The 18,843-nt window shown below is 55.2% G+C and overlaps 1 protein-coding gene across 10 annotated transcripts in view; it reads left to right on the top strand.

Annotated features, from left to right (window-relative positions):
* The window catches only part of MPRIP (myosin phosphatase Rho interacting protein), a 72,497-nt gene that overhangs the window by 6,782 nt on the left and 46,872 nt on the right, over positions 1-18,843 (top strand). For all 10 annotated transcript variants that reach the window (XM_063171676.1, XM_063171677.1, XM_063171675.1 and 7 more), the window contains exons 2-3: positions 4,172-4,249; positions 6,067-6,132. In XM_063171676.1, coding sequence (XP_063027746.1) covers positions 4,172-4,249; positions 6,067-6,132 — 144 coding nt within the window. The remainder of the gene's footprint in view (positions 1-4,171; positions 4,250-6,066; positions 6,133-18,843) is intronic.

The raw sequence follows: 18,843 nt of genomic DNA, 5'->3' as shown, positions 1-18,843 counted from the left end.
GGTGTGAAAGCCTGTCCGACAGGCAGCTGGTTGGTGTCACAGCCCACCTCCAGCCCTGTGGCTTGGCACTCCATGGGCTGCCACGCTCCTGTGACCCATCCTGCCCTCTGGAAGCGGGTGCCCTGTGGCCCTGGGGGTGTGCAGGGGTTCCTGTATCAGCCTGGGCTCTGGGAAGTGATGAGTGGCTCTGCACGTCCTTCAAGCCCAGTTCCCCATCTGCTGGGATTGTTTTCCCAGTGCTGGTGGAGCTGGTTGGGGTGGTTTGTCCATGCCTGGGCAGCATCAGCACAGCAGCCTGACAGCTTTGTGTAAACCCAGCTGGGGCCGCTTCCTTCTCCGCTTCCTCCCACCCGCCGTGCTGCCGGCGCTGGGCTGGAGGCAGCGTCCTCCCCCTGGCTGCACTGTGGGCTGTGGGCTGTGGGATGGAAGCAGTGGCTGGAACTGCAACCTGAGAGGCAGCCGAGGTGCTGGTGTGCCCCACAGCCCCGCTCCGGTGTCGGATCAAAGGTGGGATCCGATACCTGGGCACTCCCAGAGGTGTGACAGGAAGCAGAGCGGTGACGTGGGGGTGTTTCTGCCTGAGTCATCCACCAGCAGTGCCAGGGATGGACTGGGCCCCGTGGGGCTGCAAAGCGGCCGCACCTCTCCCCTGATGGTGGGGTGAGCGTCACCCCAGCCCAGCCCCATCAGCGGCCGCTCTCCACTCTGCTCTCCCACAGCATTTTGTGGCTCACCCTCTGGCCAGGCACCTTCTGGATAAAAGCAAAGGCGCCCACCCAGTGTCTGAGCACCCTGTGTGGCTGCTACCTGTGGAGAAACTACGTGAAGCTGCCCTTTGGATATCACTGAAGCTGCCAGGAGGCAAGCAGGGCCCTGTGTGGTCAAAGGCATCCTGGGAACCCTGGGGTTGTTTCTAACACCATCCCTAGGTGTGAAGTTGGACAAATCTCCTTGGAAGAAGGAAATTTTGCTCGGAGGTCTTGCTCAGTGCTGGCTGTTGGATTTTCTTCCTCTTGAGGAGCTTTCCAGAGGAAGCCAAACCAGTGGAAAGGACGTGTGATTCCAGCTCCATCCTGGTGCTCCAGCACCCTCCAGGACCTGCCTCCCACACTGGGTTTATTTTAAACTTTGCTTCAGCTGGGCCATTCCAATGCAGGTGTGATGAGCTTATTTCAGACACTTCGTGTGCTAATTCATATCCCTTTCATTTAGGCTTGTATCTCTCTGGGCATTTGCTTGGTTTTAGCAGGAGCTTGTTTTGGTTTGGCTTTAAAAAGCGCTGCTGCGTGTTCATTTGTTGATGGGTGGAACCAGGCTGCCCACGCTGCCTGGCTCTAATTCATACCTTTCAGCTATTTTGGTTTCAATATCTGCAATTGGATGCTTCTGCCAAAATAAGTGTAGCCCACTGGTGGTTTTTTTATGATGCTGGTACAGAAATGACCGTGCTCTGTGTTAAGGGTGTATATTTCAGGTGCTCAGTGTTTATTTACAGACAGTTTGAGCTAAAATTGGAATGGCTGAAGGCAAATTAATGTCTGCTGGGGGGTGTGAGGCAGGCTGAGGTAGGGCAGGACTTCATGCCTGTAATACTGTGTTAAGGCTGCTTGCTGCTGGCCCTGGTGATGATTCCCCTGTTGGTTTCACAGTTATTTTGTCCCTGGTGTGTCACTGGGACCTGCCTGCTGCTTGTCACACAGGCTGGATGCTGTGGGGTGCTCAGAGTGGCTGTGGTGGCTGCAGTGCTGTGGCTTGTGTCAGGGAGAGTTGTTGCTCATGGGGCTTTGCTGAGTTGAGCGCTTGGTCTTGGCTGGGAGCTGTGCTGGGACACAGAGGGGAACACTGGGGATGGAGGAGAGCTGAGCCCTGCCTGCATCTCGTCTGTCTGGAGCATCACCACGGTGCTGCCCTGGCGTTGTGGTGCCGAGCATCAGGGACATCATGTGCTATTGTCGCTGTCATCCTCTTGTTCCTGCATGGTGGAGGCCACTCCTGAGATTTTCCCAAGCCCCAGCTGCTCAGCACTCACCCCAAGTTCTCTCATGGCAATTTGGGAACCCCATTTCTTAGATCTTCCCAAGCCCCAGCTGCTCAGCACTCACCCCAAGTTCCCTCCTGGGAATTCGGGGACCCCATTTGTTGTCACAGTGACCCACCGAAGGGTCTCTGATGGTTCATCAGTAGCGATTTGCAATTCTGCTTTTTTCCCCTGTAAACCACAAGAGACATTTGGGGTGTCTGGCTCTTCCCAGGCCGCACGGGTGGCCGTGGCCACATCCCAGCACCAAGGGAACATCGGGATCCCCGCTCCCTGCGGAGCCCTCCCGTGGCGTGGGCACGATGCGTCACGGGCGGCTCTGGGTGGGGGCGCGGGGCGGGCGGGGTGTGCCGGGGGAGTGGCACAGCCTGGCTCACCTGCGGGGCGCTGCCAGCGTGGGCGGCCCCGAGTCGGGCGCGGAGCTGGGCACGGAGCGGAGCTGAGCGGCTGCAGGTGGCATGGGGGCCACGGGCGAGCAGGGCACCGGCATCCAGGTGAGCTGGGCAGGGCTGACGGGGGACTCCGGGCCCTTTGCCAAGCCCAGGGAGGGTGGTGGTGCACGCAGGTGCCTTTCTGTGCCCCCGCTGGGGTCGTGGGAACGGGTGTAGGGGTGTCCTGGGCCCCCATGACTCCCCCAAATTGGATCCCAATCCCAGCGCTTTGTTTTCATTGGTTTAAATCTCATTTAAAGGGGAAAGGAAGGAAGGTCTTCTCAAATCATGTTTTCCCAGCTGCTGGGAGAGCAGCACCTCGAGCTGGTATGTCATATTGTGGAGGGGATAAGAGATTTTGTTATTTCTTTTCACTTTATAAACAGTAAAAGGTCTCCTCCGGCGTGTTTCTAGTTTGCTTACTCAGTGCTTCATGCATTTGACAGTTTCTGGTGCATAGGCAGTTTCTTCTATTGTTTGCAGGGATTTTTCCAGAGGGGAAACTTTTTTTTAACATTACAAAACCACAGAAACTGGCAGGAGGAATCTAGGGGAGGTACTGAATTGGAAACAGTTTTAAACTTTAAGGAACGGAAAGGAATGAAAGCAACAAGATTAACTGAATCAGTTAGAGAAGAGCTGGGAGTGTGTGTCCTTGTGACTTTTTGGCTGGGCCAGGATGGACGTGCATGGATGTTCCATGGTGGAAAGCAGTGTTCCCAGGCCCAGGGTCTCCTGGAGCTGGCTCTGCTCTGGGTTTCCTCCCTCCTGCTCTGCCTTTGTATCTGTGGAGCCGCCTTGCTGGTGTGGCAATGTCTTGCCACTCTTGCAGCAGGATTTGGCCCCAGCCCTTGCCAGGTGTTGGCTCATCGTTTACAGCTTGACAAGGCAGCGGGAGCGGTGCCCGCGGGAGTTTGCGTGGGAGGACATGCCCGGTGCCCATCCCCATCCCACGCCTGCTGTGGCGTGGGTCATCTTCACCCTGGCCACTTCTGCATCCAAACCATCAGTGGAAAGAGCCTGGATATTTTTTTTTCCACTGACATACAGCAGTGCTGCAAGGTTCTTTCCGAGTATTCTTTCCCTTTCTCTTCCCGGCTGGCTGAGTGAGCTGTTTTCCCTCCTCCTGGCTCTGACCTTCCTGTGTGCTCGCTGGGGGGAGCGGGCTGGCAGGGGCTGCCCTGCAGGGAAGCAGGAGTTGGATGTGCACAGCACGGGAAGCGGCTGGGAGCTGGAGAACTGCCAGCACCGGGTAGTTTTTCCTCTCTTAATTAACGAACGGAAAACATGGAGCTCTCCTCTGGAGTGTGTTTTTGCTTTGGAGTAGAGGCACGCTGCCGATGGCGACGGGAAGAGCCACGCTGGGGATGGGCTCTGCCGGAGCTTGGTGCTCCGGGCACGGTGCCATGCAGGAGCAGCTGTGTTTGGAGTTTGTGCCTGGGGCTTTGCCTCCTCCCGAGTCCTCGTCTCAGTCCCATTGGCACACAGTGTGTGTCACACCACGGGTTGGCATCAGACACCACGTTCCCTGCACTGGGAAGGCTGAGCTTGCCTGCGTGCAGGAGGCTGAGCTCACACAGCTGCCTTCGTGCTGGGGCTGCTGCAGCTTTCCATGGTCCCTGACCATTGATTCCCTGTGGTGCTGATCCGTGTCGAGCCGTTTTCTGCTGTGAGTGACTGTTCCTCTGCTGTTTCTTTGCAGGCCAAACCCATTTATGGTGGCTGGCTGCTGCTGGCCCCGGAAGGAACGGACTTTGATAACCCCGTGCATCGCTCCCGGGTAAGTGAAGCTGAGACATCCCCTCCCCGTGACGCTGGTGGGGGTGGCAGGAGGAGCAGCCAGGGCTGTCCCCGCCCATGGGGGTGGCTGTGACCCTGGGAGTGTGCTGAAGGCACCTCCATGCTCCCATTCTCTTGTGCAAATCAGGAAGCTGGGAGATGTTTCTGGCAGCAAGGTTGGAATGCCTTCTTTGGGATGTAGGGTCTCCTTGTGCTGGGCAGCAGCCTGGGGCACTGCAGGTGCGGGTCAGGCTCAGTCTGTGCAGTTTTATTGCTTGTTGCTTTTGCTTTTTGATGTTTTGATGCTGCTCTGCTTTGCCTGACACGTGCCATGCTGCCAGGAAGGCGCTCAGGCCAGTGGGGTGTGGGCTGTGTGACTCTGGGCTGTGCTGTGACCATCAGAAAAGCTCCTGGTTTTCCTTTGAGGCTTGGAAACAGCTACTTTATTTTTCTGCAGCTCATCATGAGCATGCCCAGAGCTTTAGAGGGAGGCTGCATCCCATCCCCTAGTGTGGATATGCCAATGTCAGGCAGGTTCTGCAGCAAGGAAGGGGCTGAGTGGAGGTTCCCATTTGCTTTAATCCTGCAGAGCACTGAAGCCAAGTGCTGGCAGCAGTGACCTGCAGACAGAGCAGGACACACTCAGCTCCTTCCCAAAGGGGTTTTCTCATGCCTGGCAGAAACAGCAGCATCCTGTGGGGTTGGAGCATCCCCCACTTTCCTGTCCTGGGGGCTGTGAGGCTCAGAAGGATGTGGCCAGGCTGGGCTCCTTTCACTGCTGGCTTTTGACGAGGACTTCCAGCCTGTCCCCAGGCTTGTCTTGCAGGGAGCTGGCTGCTGAGGCTGCCAGGATGGGGCTGTCTTGTGCGTGGGAGGGATGGCAATGGTCCGTGAACCCTCTGTCACGCAGCCAAAATGTTCTGGGAGCTGTTTGTAATAAAAAAAATGCTCCCGAATGAGCAAGAATTGGGTTCTGAGTTCAGCCTAGGGTATATGGGTTATTATTTGGAGTCTCAGCTTGTCATAGGCTTGCTGGCCTGACATAAAGGGGACATGGCACCCAGGTCTCCCCAGAACCCAGGCTACCTGCTAAGCTGGGGCTTGTGGAGGTCCACAAGGTCCTCCCTGGTTCTGCTTGTCCCTGAGCACTCTGGACTTTGCCCGAAGGGCTGAGAAAAGTGAGATAAGAATTGCTGCACTGGGGCTATGAATCCAGGACTTTTTTATTTCAGCCTGCTCAACCAGTTTTTGCTCTTGGCTCAAAACAACCTGGCACACATGAAAAAAAAAAAAAAGGCAGTTTTCCAGCCAGATCAGTTCTCCAATCTGATTTGCTGTGCAGCTGCAGAGGCAGCAGTGCCAGCGTGGTGCCAGGATTGCCTGGGCAGAACCATGCCAGGAGTGCGGCCACCATCCAAACTGAGCTCATGTGCTGCTGGGGGACATCTGACATGACACCCTGTCAGCCCCCAGCACTGGATGCTGGAATGGATGAAGCTGAGGGCTCAGAGCATTTAGTTTGGGGATCCTTCTGATGTCCCCAGTACTCGTGGCATGAACCTGAGTCATGAGAGGTTTAGTTTGGATATTAGGAAAAGGTTCTTCCCCCAGAGGGTGGTCAGGCTCTGAACAAGCTCCCCAGGGAACGGTCAAAGTCCCGAGGCTGCCAGAGCTCAGGGCAGTGAGCTTGGGCAATGTGGGCTGATGCACACAGACCTTCGGCAGAGCCCTGCCAGCTGATGTGCAGCTCCAGTGCTCCCAGCAAGGCCCAGGGGCTGGTGGGCACTGCCATGACCCACCTCATGTCTTCTCTTGCAGAAATGGCAGCGTCGGTTCTTCATCCTCTACGAGCACGGGCTGCTGCGCTATGCCCTCGACGAGATGGTGAGTGCTGCCAGGCTCTGTCCAGCTCTGGGGATGGATCAGCTGGGTTATCTGCTGCCCTTGGAGTGCTCTGCCAAGCTGGAGGAGAGTTGTGCTCGCTGGGTTTGACTCTGTGCCAGGCTGGGTTTGTGTGGGACCTCAGTGGACACTCTGCAGAGGACGGGTGGGTGTTTCGGAGGCATGCGAGTCCCTCCTGGCATGGGATTCAGCAGTTGCTGACAGATCCCACGCTGACAGGAAGCGCTGGAGGGGGTCCCCAAGGTTGTTGCCCCTCCTTTTTGCCCAGTTTCCCGGTGCCAGCTGGGTTTTGGATGTGGTGAATCACCTTGGCAGTGTCCGAGGAGGAGGCCCTGCCTAGCGATGCCCATGGAAAGTAGGTCAGCTGGAACGCCCTGGAGCTGCAGCTTGTCACCAGCACTGTTCCCAGCAGTAAAAGGGGATCAAAGGAAGGCAAACCCATTCACTGGGAGCTGCCGAGTGGGGCTGAAGAGCCCAGTAGGTCAGTCCCAGGAGCACCCAGGACTGCTGATCCATCCTGCTGGAAGCCCACAGGAGGGTGCCCAAGGCTGAGCAGGCTGGCACAGTAGGCACCCATGTGCTGGGATCTGCCTGGGCAGGAGGCTCAGGAAGCCAGCTGGAGAGAGCACACCTGTGGGACAGGGACACATGGGGACCTGTGTCTGTGGCAGGGAGGCTCCCTGAGAGGTCAGTGTGCCTTGGTCCTCCTCCAGTGCCTCCTGTGAGGGCACCGTGGAATGAGGAGTCTCGGCGAGTGTGGCTCAGATTTCATGCTGTGTTTGTTTGTATTTTTACTTGGGGTTGGTCCAAGTGCCCTAAATAATTTAAATGTCTTTGGTAGGAGCAGTGGAGGCTTTAATACATTTTCACTGTCAGCAACCTGGCTCTGCACTGGGCTGCTGTTTCCTGTCCTACACTGACAGGAGGGTGCTTTGTGTCTGGGTGGAGTAGGGAGATGCCCAGTCTGAGGGTAGAGGTGCAGAAATTCTGGGAGACACAATCTGGGATATTTTTTTTGCTGTTTTGCGTCCTGAGGAGGTTGAGCTGCCCCAGGTTCTGCCACATCTGGGCAGGAGCAGACAGGCAGTGCCCCAGCCCTGTGCCACAGAGAGCACCCAGAGGAGAGCAGGAGCATCCCACACTTCTCCAGGCACCTGTTGGGCTTTTTCCCCTCGAGAAGGGAGAACGTGGAAAAATACAAACAAAAAGGGAAGGTACACATGTGCAGCATGGGATGGTGTCCTGGGCTGTGTGACAGCCCTGTGCTGGCTCCTGGACTCGCTGCCCCATGGCCACTTGTGATGTGTGATGGATCCCAGGAGGGTTTGAGGCAGCAGGAGACCTCCCAGGCAGTGGCAGGCTGGGATTGAATGGCTCTGCTTGAACCTTTCAGACATTAATTTTGTGGATTTGGCAATTTCTGCTCTTATTAAAAGTGGAATTGGAGGGAGGAGTGAGCTTGGGAGGGAGTCCTGGGCTGTTGATGCTGGTGGAGACATTCCTGTGCCTGGCCAGGGAGGTTCTGCTCCTGGCTCCCAGCAGGCTGGAGAGCAGTGGGGTGTGGAGGGGCAGCTCAGAGCACAAGCCCAGGTTGAGGAGACCTTGGAGAGTCCCCAGAGATGTTGGTGCTGTGGTACTCAGACTGTGGAATGGGGCAGCACTGGGCACAGGGAGCCTTTTGCCAAGGGATGGGTAAAGTTTGGTGTTGGATTGGAGCATTGTGGGCATGGAAGGTGGGACAAGCAGGCCCCAGCTGTCCTGCTTGTCCTGTTCTCTCCTGAGACCTGCCCAGGGATATCCCAGAGCTGATCCTGAGTCTGTGCTCCTGCTTGGCCATCTTCTTTCTGTGTGTCAGTCATTCTGTCTGTCCTTGCTCTGCCATAGTTCCAGTCTGAAAACAAAATCAGTTCTGCGTGATGGCTGTGATGGGGAGAATTTGCACAGGCTCTGGACCTTTACCCCCTCAGAGCAGGCTGAGCTGCCAGACTCTCTGCCTGGGGTCTCCCTCTTTCAGGCTGGGTGCAGTTGGTGGCACCCAGATCCAGCCTGGCTGCTGGGAGTGCCCAGGAGATCCTTCCCTCTGCAGGGACCATTCCAGCAGCTGTTCCCAGCTCTGCTGAGCCCTGCCTAAGCTGAGCCTGCTCAGACGTGCAGAAATTCTTGCCTCTCAGCTGTGGGTGGATGTGGAGGCTGTGTGATCACTTGGGGATGCCTTCCCATCCTGAACATCCACGACTGCGCCTGATGCTGGCTTGCTCCTGCTGTTTGATAAACCTTCATGCTGGCACTGATGATGATGGGCTGATGCTTCTCTGCAGCAGCTGGAGGATGACAAAGCCACTCTTACTGAGGGAAAGCAGGAAAGGACAGGCTTGGGGTTGAGCTGCTGTGTTGTGAGTGTCCAAGGACAAATTTCAGTTCTCCTGGTAGAGCAGCCTGTGGTCTCCAGTGCACCCACTGCTGTGGAAGAGCAGCACCAACCCACTGCAGTGCTGGGAGGGTTTGGTTGGGATTTGGGAGCTGCCACAAGAATAGTGCAGGGCTCAGGGGCCAGAGGCAGCGAGTGGCAAGTGCAGAGCTTTGGCTGCCTTTGTTTTGATTGCTGTGATCTATAATTAGCGGCCGAGGTCTCTATAAATAGAGCCAGCCTGCGTGGGAATGGAAAGGCAGGAGGGGTTTGTGGGGATGGAGAGCTCTGCCATGTCCCTCCCTGGGGCTGCAGGTGGGCTGTGGCCTCAGCCTCTGCTGGGGATGGATCCAGGCCCATGGCTGGGGCAGGTCAGAGGAGTGGGTCTGGATCTCCAGGCCAGCTTCTTAATGAATCACTGCATATCCAAGCCAGGCCTTGTCTCTGTGCCTCAGTTTACCCCTGTGCTGCTTCTCTTGAGCTGGGATTTATGCTAGGTTGGCATTTTGCATCCTCTCTGGGGTATTTTCGTGTCACATCAGGCTTCCTTTTGGTAGCTGACACTTAATTTAGAGGCTTTTTGCTTTGTGCATATGCTGGTTTGAAAACAGGACAAAATTCAGGCTTGTCTGGGAGCACCTCAGACTCGCTGGTGCTGTGGATGAGAGGCAAGGTGAGAGCATCTTCTGGATGGGCTCTTTTAGTTTCCCTGCAGAGATTGAGGAGCAGCATCCCTGTGCAGGAAATACCCACTTTGCAACAAGCTGACCTCAGTTGGTGTCTGGCACTTTCCAGCTTGATGAAATGTGTGAGCCTTGTCTCTACCCTTCCTGTAACTTGCTGGAGTCAAATTGCTTTGTGAAATTGGGAAGGGATTTAGGAGGATGCTTGAATCAGTAGTCAGCCACCTCAATACCAGAATTGCTGGGGTTGGATGGTTGTGTCCTCCATGGTGGTGCTGCAGACCCTTCCCAAGCTCACAGCAGCGTGGTCCTGCTCCTAAATCAGGAGCTCAGATGGATCATAATGTCATTAACCTCAGTACAATGGAGCAGACATCCCTGCTGCAGCCTGTGGTGGCAGGGAGGGAGGTCAGGAGGGAGCTGGTGGGACTGGGGTGGGATGGAGAGCGAGGCCAGCCTGGCATCTGGCAATGGTTAGGGAGCAGTGGGACCCCTGGGCTGGGTGTATAAATAGGAGAAGAGAGGCCAGCTCAGAGGTGGGAGGTCTGGCACTCCACAGCAGGGCTGTGGGGTCACATCTGGAGACCTGCTTGGCCCCAGGCCCCATTCCTGGCCACAGAAACCTAAGGAACTGATAAATGGGTAAAAAAGGAGAATGGTGCAAGCATTAGTGGCAGCTGGAGGGGGATCAGAGGAAGGGATGCATGCTTGCTGGTGCTGTGATCCACGGACCTGTGTGATTATTGTTTCCTAATTCACCCCCCTCCAAACACCTCTTTATTTGGAGGAAAGGGGCATTTTAAAATGTCACTGTCAGCAGAGCTGTGCTGTGTTGATTCTCATTGTAGTTACCTCCTTTGTCATCTGTATTGTTTTAAGAAGCCGAGAGCCCGTGTGTGTGTTTCCCCCCTCCTTTTTAGATCAAAGCAGTTTACTTCAGTTTTGGCACAGAATTGAAATTCATTGGCAGGGATTAAAAACGAACCTTAAACATCCTGGCCCCTCTGTCCTTACTTTTTCCACACATTTTGCCATTTAAGTGTTTCCAAGCTCTCCCTGCCCCCTCCTCCGTGGGAGCACCAGGCTTTACAAACCCCATTCCCCTCATCCCCAGTGGTTTCCCACCACGGACACAGTTTTGCCAGTGCCTCTGTTTGCCAGATCAAGACTTTCAGTTTCTGTTTAGCATAAAAAGCTTTTGGCTTGAATCAAAGCATATTTGAAATTTAAAGTAAGCAGAGACAGAAAGGCTGGGTGGGAGTGACTGTGTGAGGCTCAGACAGTGACAGGGACCCCCCCATCCCAGTTTTTTTTTCTGGATGTAGTCAAGTCAGGGTGGATGATGATTTGTGAGGTTTTGTGGGGGATATTTGGTGTGTATCTCATAGATGATGCAGTGGCAATAAGGAAATGATGGGAAAATTGAGAAGCAGAGATCCTTTCTCCTTCAGGGAAGCTGGGCAGGAAAGGGACACCAGGGAGAGGGGACACAGTACATGCTTGTGATTGCTCTAGAGGAGTGCTAGTGACTCAGAGATCTTTGAGGAATTTATTGTGTTTAATTTTCAATACTGATTTGGGGGAATAATGTCCGTGAACCTACAGGGAGCCCTGGGAACTCATTCCCTGGGACATTGCTGAGGTCAGGACCAAGCAGCCTTGAAGGGGGTGAGAGGAGGATACACAAATCTTCATTTGTGCTTTTATATTGTCTGTCTTGATGCTGAGGCAAGTGTCATTACTGGGGTTGGGTGTGGGGTGACTTTGGGGTGTTCATGTCTTCCCATTTCTCTCGGCTCCAAGTGTCTGGCCCCAGTTGCTGTGGGAGGTGGGTTCTGCTGTCAGGACACCCTGGGCTCCTCCAGGAATGGTTCCCTACATTTGCTGAACCCTCTTCTGGTTTATGGCTTTTAGTTTGGCTTTTAGTTTGAGAAGGTAAAAGTGCTGAGCTGCAGAAGGAGAATTTGGGAGGGGGCTGAGGGAGTAGGAAGTTCTCCTCCAGGGATGGCTCCATCACGAGTCCTGGCAACTGACAATGACCAGGGACATCATCAGGGCCCCAAAAGTGCCTGGGTTTATTGTGAGCTTTGGAAATCACCGTTGCCCACATCCAAGCCCCCCAAGAAGGACATTTCATGGCTGCAGGACCCTCTCAGGAGAGGCCTGGTGTGAAACAACCCGTGGTGGGAGGTTTGGGAGTTAACAGGCAGAAAGAGGATGAAAGTGGAGTTGAAAGCTGGATGCAGCCAGCGACCTCCTAACACAAGCTGCTTTGATGACCTGGCCCAGGTGCTTCCTTCCTGGAAACAACACAGCCCCTATTGTCTTCTGCAGGGCGAGCCACAAAGCTGGAATTGCTCTTAGGCTGAGCAGCAGGGACAGGTTCAAGTGGCTCCGTCCTTCTGCTTTTTCCCCACTCCTCGTCCCTCAGGATTTTTCTGTAGAAGACGTGTGCCAGAGCAGCGAGGGAAGTGAGCTGGAGTTTAGATTGCATTTATCTTGTTCCTGGGGGGTCAGAGTGAAACAGGCACTTGCAGCAGCTGCAGTGCTTTTGTGACTCCTGGACCTGTGGCTTCCAGCCTGGCTGTGGGCTCTTGGTGAAGGAAAAATTGTATCTGCTGGAAAAGGTTAATGTGGAAATCAAACTCTGATGGCATTTAGGAGGGAAGATGTCAGAACTGGCAGTGAAATGGCCCAGCTGAGGCTGAGCAGTTACCATGGCATGGGCCCTGAGGTCCCCCCAGGCAGCAGAGCAAGGGGCAGAGGTGGGTGCCTGATCCCAGCTCTTTCCAAGCCAGGACAGTGCTGGGCTCCCAAGCATCCCCCAGTCCCTGGGTGGCCTGCCAGTGTACATGTGAATGACCAAACCAACAAAAATTCCAGTTTTTCACCCTGCTGTTGCTTGGTGCTGGGGAGGGGATGTGAAATGAGATGCCTGCCGAACAACCCTGAGCCCACCAGCTGCAGCCATGTGCTGGGGATGGTTTGGTTTAATTCTTTCCACCCTATCAGGTTGGTGAGGACCACCAGTGGGCTGTGAGCTGCAGGCTGGGTGAAGCTGGGTGACAGCATCCCTTTCCCTGCTCCTGAAAGCAGCAGCATCCCAGCAGCTGGCACATCCCTCTTCCCACTGAGGATCATGAGCTATCCTGGCACGGACTGGTGGGATTCAGTGCTGCAAACCCCTCAGTGACAGCTCAGAGAGGAGGATGAGGACATGAATGGAACGAGGCAACAAAGCTGCTCCAAAAATCAAAGCGCGTTGCCCCTTTTTTTTTTTCCCCCGGCAGAGATCCTGCATTCATTGATTGTTGACATGACATATGTGGGTTGGAGAAAGGCAGCGGCAGCTTCTGGCAGGGGAGGAAGGGGCTGGGGGGGCCGGAGGGGCTCTGCAAGCCGAGATGCTGATTACCAGGGGCAGCAAATAGCTTGCAGCTGCCTCCGCTCAACACGCTCTTTGTGGCGCTTGCAGCCACTCTTTGGACGCAGCTATTTTTAATTTCCCCAAGCGCGCACAAAGCGAAGGGGGTGGGCGATGCCGCTGGCGTCCCCCCTTCCTGCCCCCGCTCCCACCCCCTTTCCCAGCCAGCCCTGCGCTTCCCGGCTTCCTCCCACCCTCCGGGGAATGTGGGGAGCTGCACTCCCTCTTTTTTTTTTTTTTTTTTTTTTTGATTTATTTTTAATTTTTTTTGGGTCCGCGTTGGGAGCCGGCCTTGGTTTCCCCCTCTCCCCCCCCCCCACTCCACCCTGCGCCAGTGAGTGCGGGGAGCTGGGAAAATGCAGAAATAAATAAATACACAATTAGGCAGGCGTCCAGCCGTGGAGGGGGGCGTGCTGCAAAAAGAGACTCCGGCCAAATTTTGGAATGCCTGAGAAAGCGGCTGGAGCCGTGCGCGAGTGTGGGGCTGTGGGCTTCCCACCAGAGCAGGGGTGGCTGTGACCCCCGATGAGGAGGATGAGGAGGGTGGCAGCTCCCAGCCTTACTCCTGGGGGGCTTCCCCCTGCTGGCATCTCACTGAGTCCAGGACAAGGCGTGTTTGTGCTGGAGCATGGTGAGAATGGGGGTCTCAGCGTGCTCTTGCCTCAGCTCAGGAGTGATTTTTCCACCAAAACCTGAGTTGTGCCCTCTGTTCAAGCAGCAACACGGCTCGGGGTTAATAAATTACTTATTTGCAATCTTTGTTTCTCTGTTAGGTGAGCATTGGTGAATATGATATTTCTGCTTTATCCCAGGCATGAATTATTCATCAGGTTTGGAGGCTGTGAAAGGGATGTCAGGTTAAAACTTGCGTGGAGACAAGCTGAGGTCTTCAGTGAGGTTTTGTAAACAGCTTTTCTCAGGGTTACCAAGTGCAGGGGTTTTGCAGGAGTCTTCCTCGTTTTGTCTGTGCTGTTTTAAGGCATTTCTGGTGAAAAATGAGAATTTCCAGGCAGATTTGATTATTGGTCTTGCTCATTTACTTACCATGGGCTGCAAGATACAAAAGTAGAAAAAAAAAATCAAAATACTGTTTTTCCTTTATGGAGAACCAGGTAACAGCGTGTGAATGTGCTCTTGGTGATATGTATTTTGTAAGATCTTTTTATTTTGCCCTGTTTCTTCAAAGCCACAGAGGAGGCTCTTCCCTTCAGTCACTGAAGTCTGACTGCAAACAGGCAACAAGATAAAACAGCCAGACAGCTTTGCTGAAAGTTGAAATTACCATAGGTAAATCACGTGTGCAGCAACTTCACTTACCCTTCACCTCCTTCCTGCCGGATCCCATCCAGGAGCTGGTTTGTGGGAGTGTGTTAACAGCCTTGTGCTCTGCTCCTGCAGGCAGCACAGCTCCTCTTGTGCTGCTGCTGCAGGAGAGAGGTGCTGCATGTGGGGCTTGGGGTGCTCCAGGAGGTGGGGAAAGCAGGAAAAAAACCACCTTCCATGGAGGCTTTTTCCCCACAGTATTTTCCTGGCATGCACTCCACGGCTGTGCCACATCTCTGCTGCCATGGCAGATGCAGGGAGGAAATTCTTCCCTGTGAGGGTGGGGAGAGCCTGGCACAGGTTGCCCAGAGAAGCTGGGGCTGCTCCATCCCTGGAAGTGTCCATGGCTGGGTTGGATGGGGTTTGGAGCAGCCTGGTCTGGTGGAAGGTGTCCCTGCCCATGGCAGTGAGCAGGAACTGGGTGAACTTTAAGGTCCCTTCCAACCCAAACCATTCTGTGATTCTGTGGCATGATCATGGGGGTCTTGGCTCTTGCACCCCCCGGGACATGGGTGCTGTGGCTCTCCATGATTTTATGGCCAAGCAGAGCCCTGGGAAGCTGCAGTGAGGCCGTGGGCTGCTGTCCCACTGTGCCCCATGGCTGTCTCCACTCTCCTCCCAGCTCCCTTTGAGTGGGTGGCTGTCCTTGGGCAGAGGAGGCAGAGGGAACAGGCACACAGCGTGGCTTTAGAAGTGTCCCAGCAGCATCCTGAGCTCATGCAGGATTTCCACCTGTTGTGATGGTGTGACTGGAGAGAAAGGTGGGGTTTTGGAGCACACCCAGCCTTGGCCCTTTGCTCCACATTTTATCAGCCCTGCTGCGATCACATCGATAAAGGCTCAGGGATCACCAGGGCGCTGGGGAGCTACTGGGATATAATTAGGGTTTTGGTTCACTTTCCTGGCTGCTTTCCCGTTAGGGGAGGGACAGCAGGGATTATGGATGGAGCAGATGTGTGGAGGGGAGGGGATGTTTGGCTTGCATGGGTGGTTAATGCCATGTACAGGCCAGTGCTGGGGGGAGTGAAGTCTGTCATCCCAGGCATGGAGCATGGAGAAACCTTTTGTGCTCATCCCCCTCACGTGCACGAGCCCCAGATTGCTCCTCTCTGCTGGGATTGCACAGCTGCTCCCAAAGGAGGGGTTGGGAGCAGCACGGGGCTGTGAATTCCCTCCTCTCCCTGTGCTCCTCTACAGGAGCCAGATGTGAGCAGCAGGTTTAGGGAGAAAATGCTGCTACCCTGAGACAGTTCCAGCAGCCTTATGTGTTAGTAGTGAATTTTTCCTGGGCATTTAAAGCACTTCTTACCCCGGGTGCCACTTGTCTGTGAACCTGGTGGTGCCTGCCTGGCCAGCACAGCTCTTTGCTATCAGTGTCAGTGCCTCCACCACATTGTGCCTGTGGCAGCAAAGCCCAGCTCAAGGTGCTGCTGGGTGGTCTCCTTCCCCCACAATGGTCGTGTGTGTGCCTGTTGGGAGCTTTTCTCCTTGGAACTGCCCAGAAGGCTCACATTTTGTACCAGTTGGTGAGATGGCCAATGGTCAAAGTTTGGGAAATTCTCTCCAGCCCTCACCTCGGCCTTTGGGAAGGTCTGCAGGGTCCAAGCTGGTCTGGAAGTTGCTGGAAGCAGCTCAGAGTGGGTGTGGGTTTCCCTGTAGGGTGTGGGATGCAGGATGTGGCTGCTGCTTGGTTGGCCAAGCCAAGCCAACCTCTCGGGCTTGGCCAACCCTCACACCTCCAGCTGCAGACCCCCAGGGCCCTGGGAGCCCGGCCTCCTGGTATTCCCAGCCCGGCAGGAAGCTCTGCAAAGCTCATAAGAGCAGTGCTGGGGAATAATGAGATTTCCAGACTAATTTGGCCGGATTCAAGAACTTCCACTGAAGCATCTGCGCCCGTGGGAGTTGCCCGAGCCCCTGGTGGATCTGGTGCTGCTGATCCTCAGGCCTGTCATCTCCTCCTCTGCAGTTGCTGGGTGCCAGTATAAGATCCTGCATTGACAGTCCTGGGGAGTGAAGGTGGGATACCCCACCATGGTGGCTGCAGGGCCTGAAATTATCCAGAGCTCCAGACAATGGCTGTTGGAGGTGGCTCTTCATGGCTGTGATGCTGCTGCTGATGGCTTGGTCTGTCCCTGTGTTCTTGCACTGATTCCTCTGTTTGGTTGCATTTGCAGGAGAGGTTGTGGGATGGCTGGGGAGGAGATCTGTCCCTCCTTTCCCTCTAGGCTGGAAGGGAGATGGGTTTATGTAGTGGGAGGTACAGGGATTCGATTGATGTAATTTTCTGCTTTCCTTGGATGGCAATTACCTTGGTCATGTTCCCTCACCCCCATGAAGCAGAAATCCAGTTCCAGCTGGAACTGGCCAACATGGGTAGAGGTCATCCTGCCTCTATCCAAGCTTTCCTCCTCCTGAGCTGTGTCCAAAGCTGGCATCACTGTGTGTTTGGCCATCTTGGTGTGTGGGTGACCTTAGGGAGCTGTGTTTGCTGGTGTTTGGTGAAGCCCCTGCTGCTGAGGAGGCTCTGTGAGCACAGAGGTGGTGCTGAGCTCCTGCACATGTGTGCCTGGCACGCGGTGCTGGGACCACCTGGGACTCGTCTCCTACACCACCGAGGGGGTGGAGGATAAAGTTGACAAGGCCAATTTGGAGCAGTGCAATTTAAGATTCAAGTATCAAGATGCAAATGAAGCCCATTTTTCTTTCCCACCTCCAAACAACTGCAGTTCCCTCTCCAGGAAACTCTTGTCATGATCTCTGCACCAAGCTCTGGTCTGTCCGTGGTCTTGCCAGGTTTTTGCCATCAGGCTGATTACCATGACAACTTGCTGCAAGGCTGCAGATATTTGTTTCCCCGTTGGCTGTTGTGCCTGTGCATCTGGGAGCAGGGAAGATGCCACGCTGGCAGCTGGGAGCAGATGGGGTCGGATCTGTTATCATCTCTTCCTCCCACCCCCCTCCTCAGAGGGGAGGAGGACATTTTGCATTTTAAATGCATCTAAATCCCATAGAGCAAGAGGAAAGAGTGGCTTCGGGTTTGCAGGGCTGCAAGGTGGTGCCTTTGGTACTGCAGGACTGGCAAATGCCTGTGCATGTCTGGGCTTCTGCTTTGATCCCCAGAGAGTTGGGACAGGGCTTGAGTGGATGCTCTGAGCTCTTTGTACAACGTTTGGCTTTTACTTTGGCCCACAAACAGCCAGGATGGCAGCTCAGAGCAGCCTTTGGATACCCCACCCTGGTGGGACCTTGCTGACCATCCCATCACGGTCCCAATGTCTTCTGTATCTCTCTCCCTCTTCCTCTCCAGCAGCATTGGAAGCTGAATGTGCATATCCCTGGTTGCAAGCTTCCCTGAAAGGCTCCTGGGTTTGTCCGTGCTGCTGGGGACCTAGAAGGTCAGACAGCAGTGCTGAGAGAGGTTGAACCCACTTGGTGACCACCAGTGGGTTTGCTGACCCTCCCTGCCCAGCACGGCTGGTTGTGCCAGGACTGGACACGGCTGTTCCCACCATGCACAGACCCCTCGGAGAGTGTTCAGCAGGAAAGAGGTTAACAGGAAAGAGGCAGGCTAGGCTCTGGCTGCCAACTCCGACCCTGCTTTGGAGTGGGGAGCAGCTGGGAGCTGCAAGAGCAGTGCGAAAATAGCCTTATAAGGCCAAGAGGAGCCGGCTCCAGCCTCCGCACAGCCCGGGCCGGGCTCGCTCCGCTCCAGCGCCCGCTTGCAGGATGGGTGCCCGTGGGGATGGGGCTGCAAACGGGATGTGTGGCCCCAAACCTGCTGTCTAGGCACCCCTGGGGTGGGTGCTGGCCGTGCCTGGCTGAGGTGGCACTGGGTGGGAGAGGAGCCCAGGGGTGCACGCAGTCAGTTTGCAGCAGCTCCCGGCCCCGCTCAGTGTTTAGACTCGCTGTCTGTGCACATAAACACCGACTCTGCTGAAAAGCGGCCCCTGGCTGAACTCTCCTGCCCAGCCCCTGCACTTCACCCCCTTCTCAAAGTGCTCCCCGAGGAAGAAAATTCCATCCCACTGGTAAAAGGGGAGCTAATGTTGTTTCATGTCCTGGTGGAGGCTCAGGAGGGCTCTTCAGGGGCTGGCATGCAGGGACAGGTGTGTGTGGCACTTGCTGACCCATCCCAGCTCCTTGGGGTGGGTGACCTGGGGCTGTGGGGAATTCCTTCAGCAAAACAAATCCCAGGAGCTGGCTGTCAGCATCTGTGATGAGCAGCCCAGGGTCAACAGTGGGGAAGTCTGTGGTGGGGCTGGGGGAAGTGGCATTTGTGGCATTTATCCATGTGGGGGATGTTCTGCAGTGCTGGCTGCGTGCCAGGGCAAGTGTCCCATCCCCTTCTTGTGCTGGCACAGGTTTGTAGCCAGTACAGAGGCACATTGGCAGGTCACATCTGCAGAGCACTGCTTGTGCCTCTATCTGTGAAAGGGAAGTTTGCAGGTGAGAAAGGTGTGCTCAGGTGGCCAAGAAGAGGATACCTTCCTCTAGGATGGCACAGGGAAAGCATAGCTGCCATGGGGATGTGGGAGCACAACCTTCTGCTGCCCTTCAATGGGTGACTCCTCCAGTCCATCCTTTTGCAGAGCCCTCAGAGGTTGTTTTCAACCTCTTTGTCTAATTTAATAAATCCAGGATGCTCAGCCTGCCAGCTGATCTATAAGTGTAATAAATCTGCCCACTGCAGCGCTCCGGCCCCGTTGTGGCCCTGTCGAGAGCCTCGTGCCTGGTGGCAGGAAGCCCAAAGGGCTCATTAAAGCCCTGCTGCTGTGCCAGCCATGCTAGCCTGGCACCTGGGCAGCTCAGGGCAGGCTGAGCCAGCCCTGTGTGTGTGCACAGAGCATCCAAGCTGG

This window comes from Melospiza melodia, chromosome 18, assembly GCF_035770615.1.
Source record: "Melospiza melodia melodia isolate bMelMel2 chromosome 18, bMelMel2.pri, whole genome shotgun sequence".
Lineage (NCBI taxonomy): Eukaryota > Metazoa > Chordata > Aves > Passeriformes > Passerellidae > Melospiza > Melospiza melodia.
The sequence above is the reverse complement of the archived record's forward strand: the minus strand, read 5'-3'. Positions and strand labels throughout refer to the sequence as shown.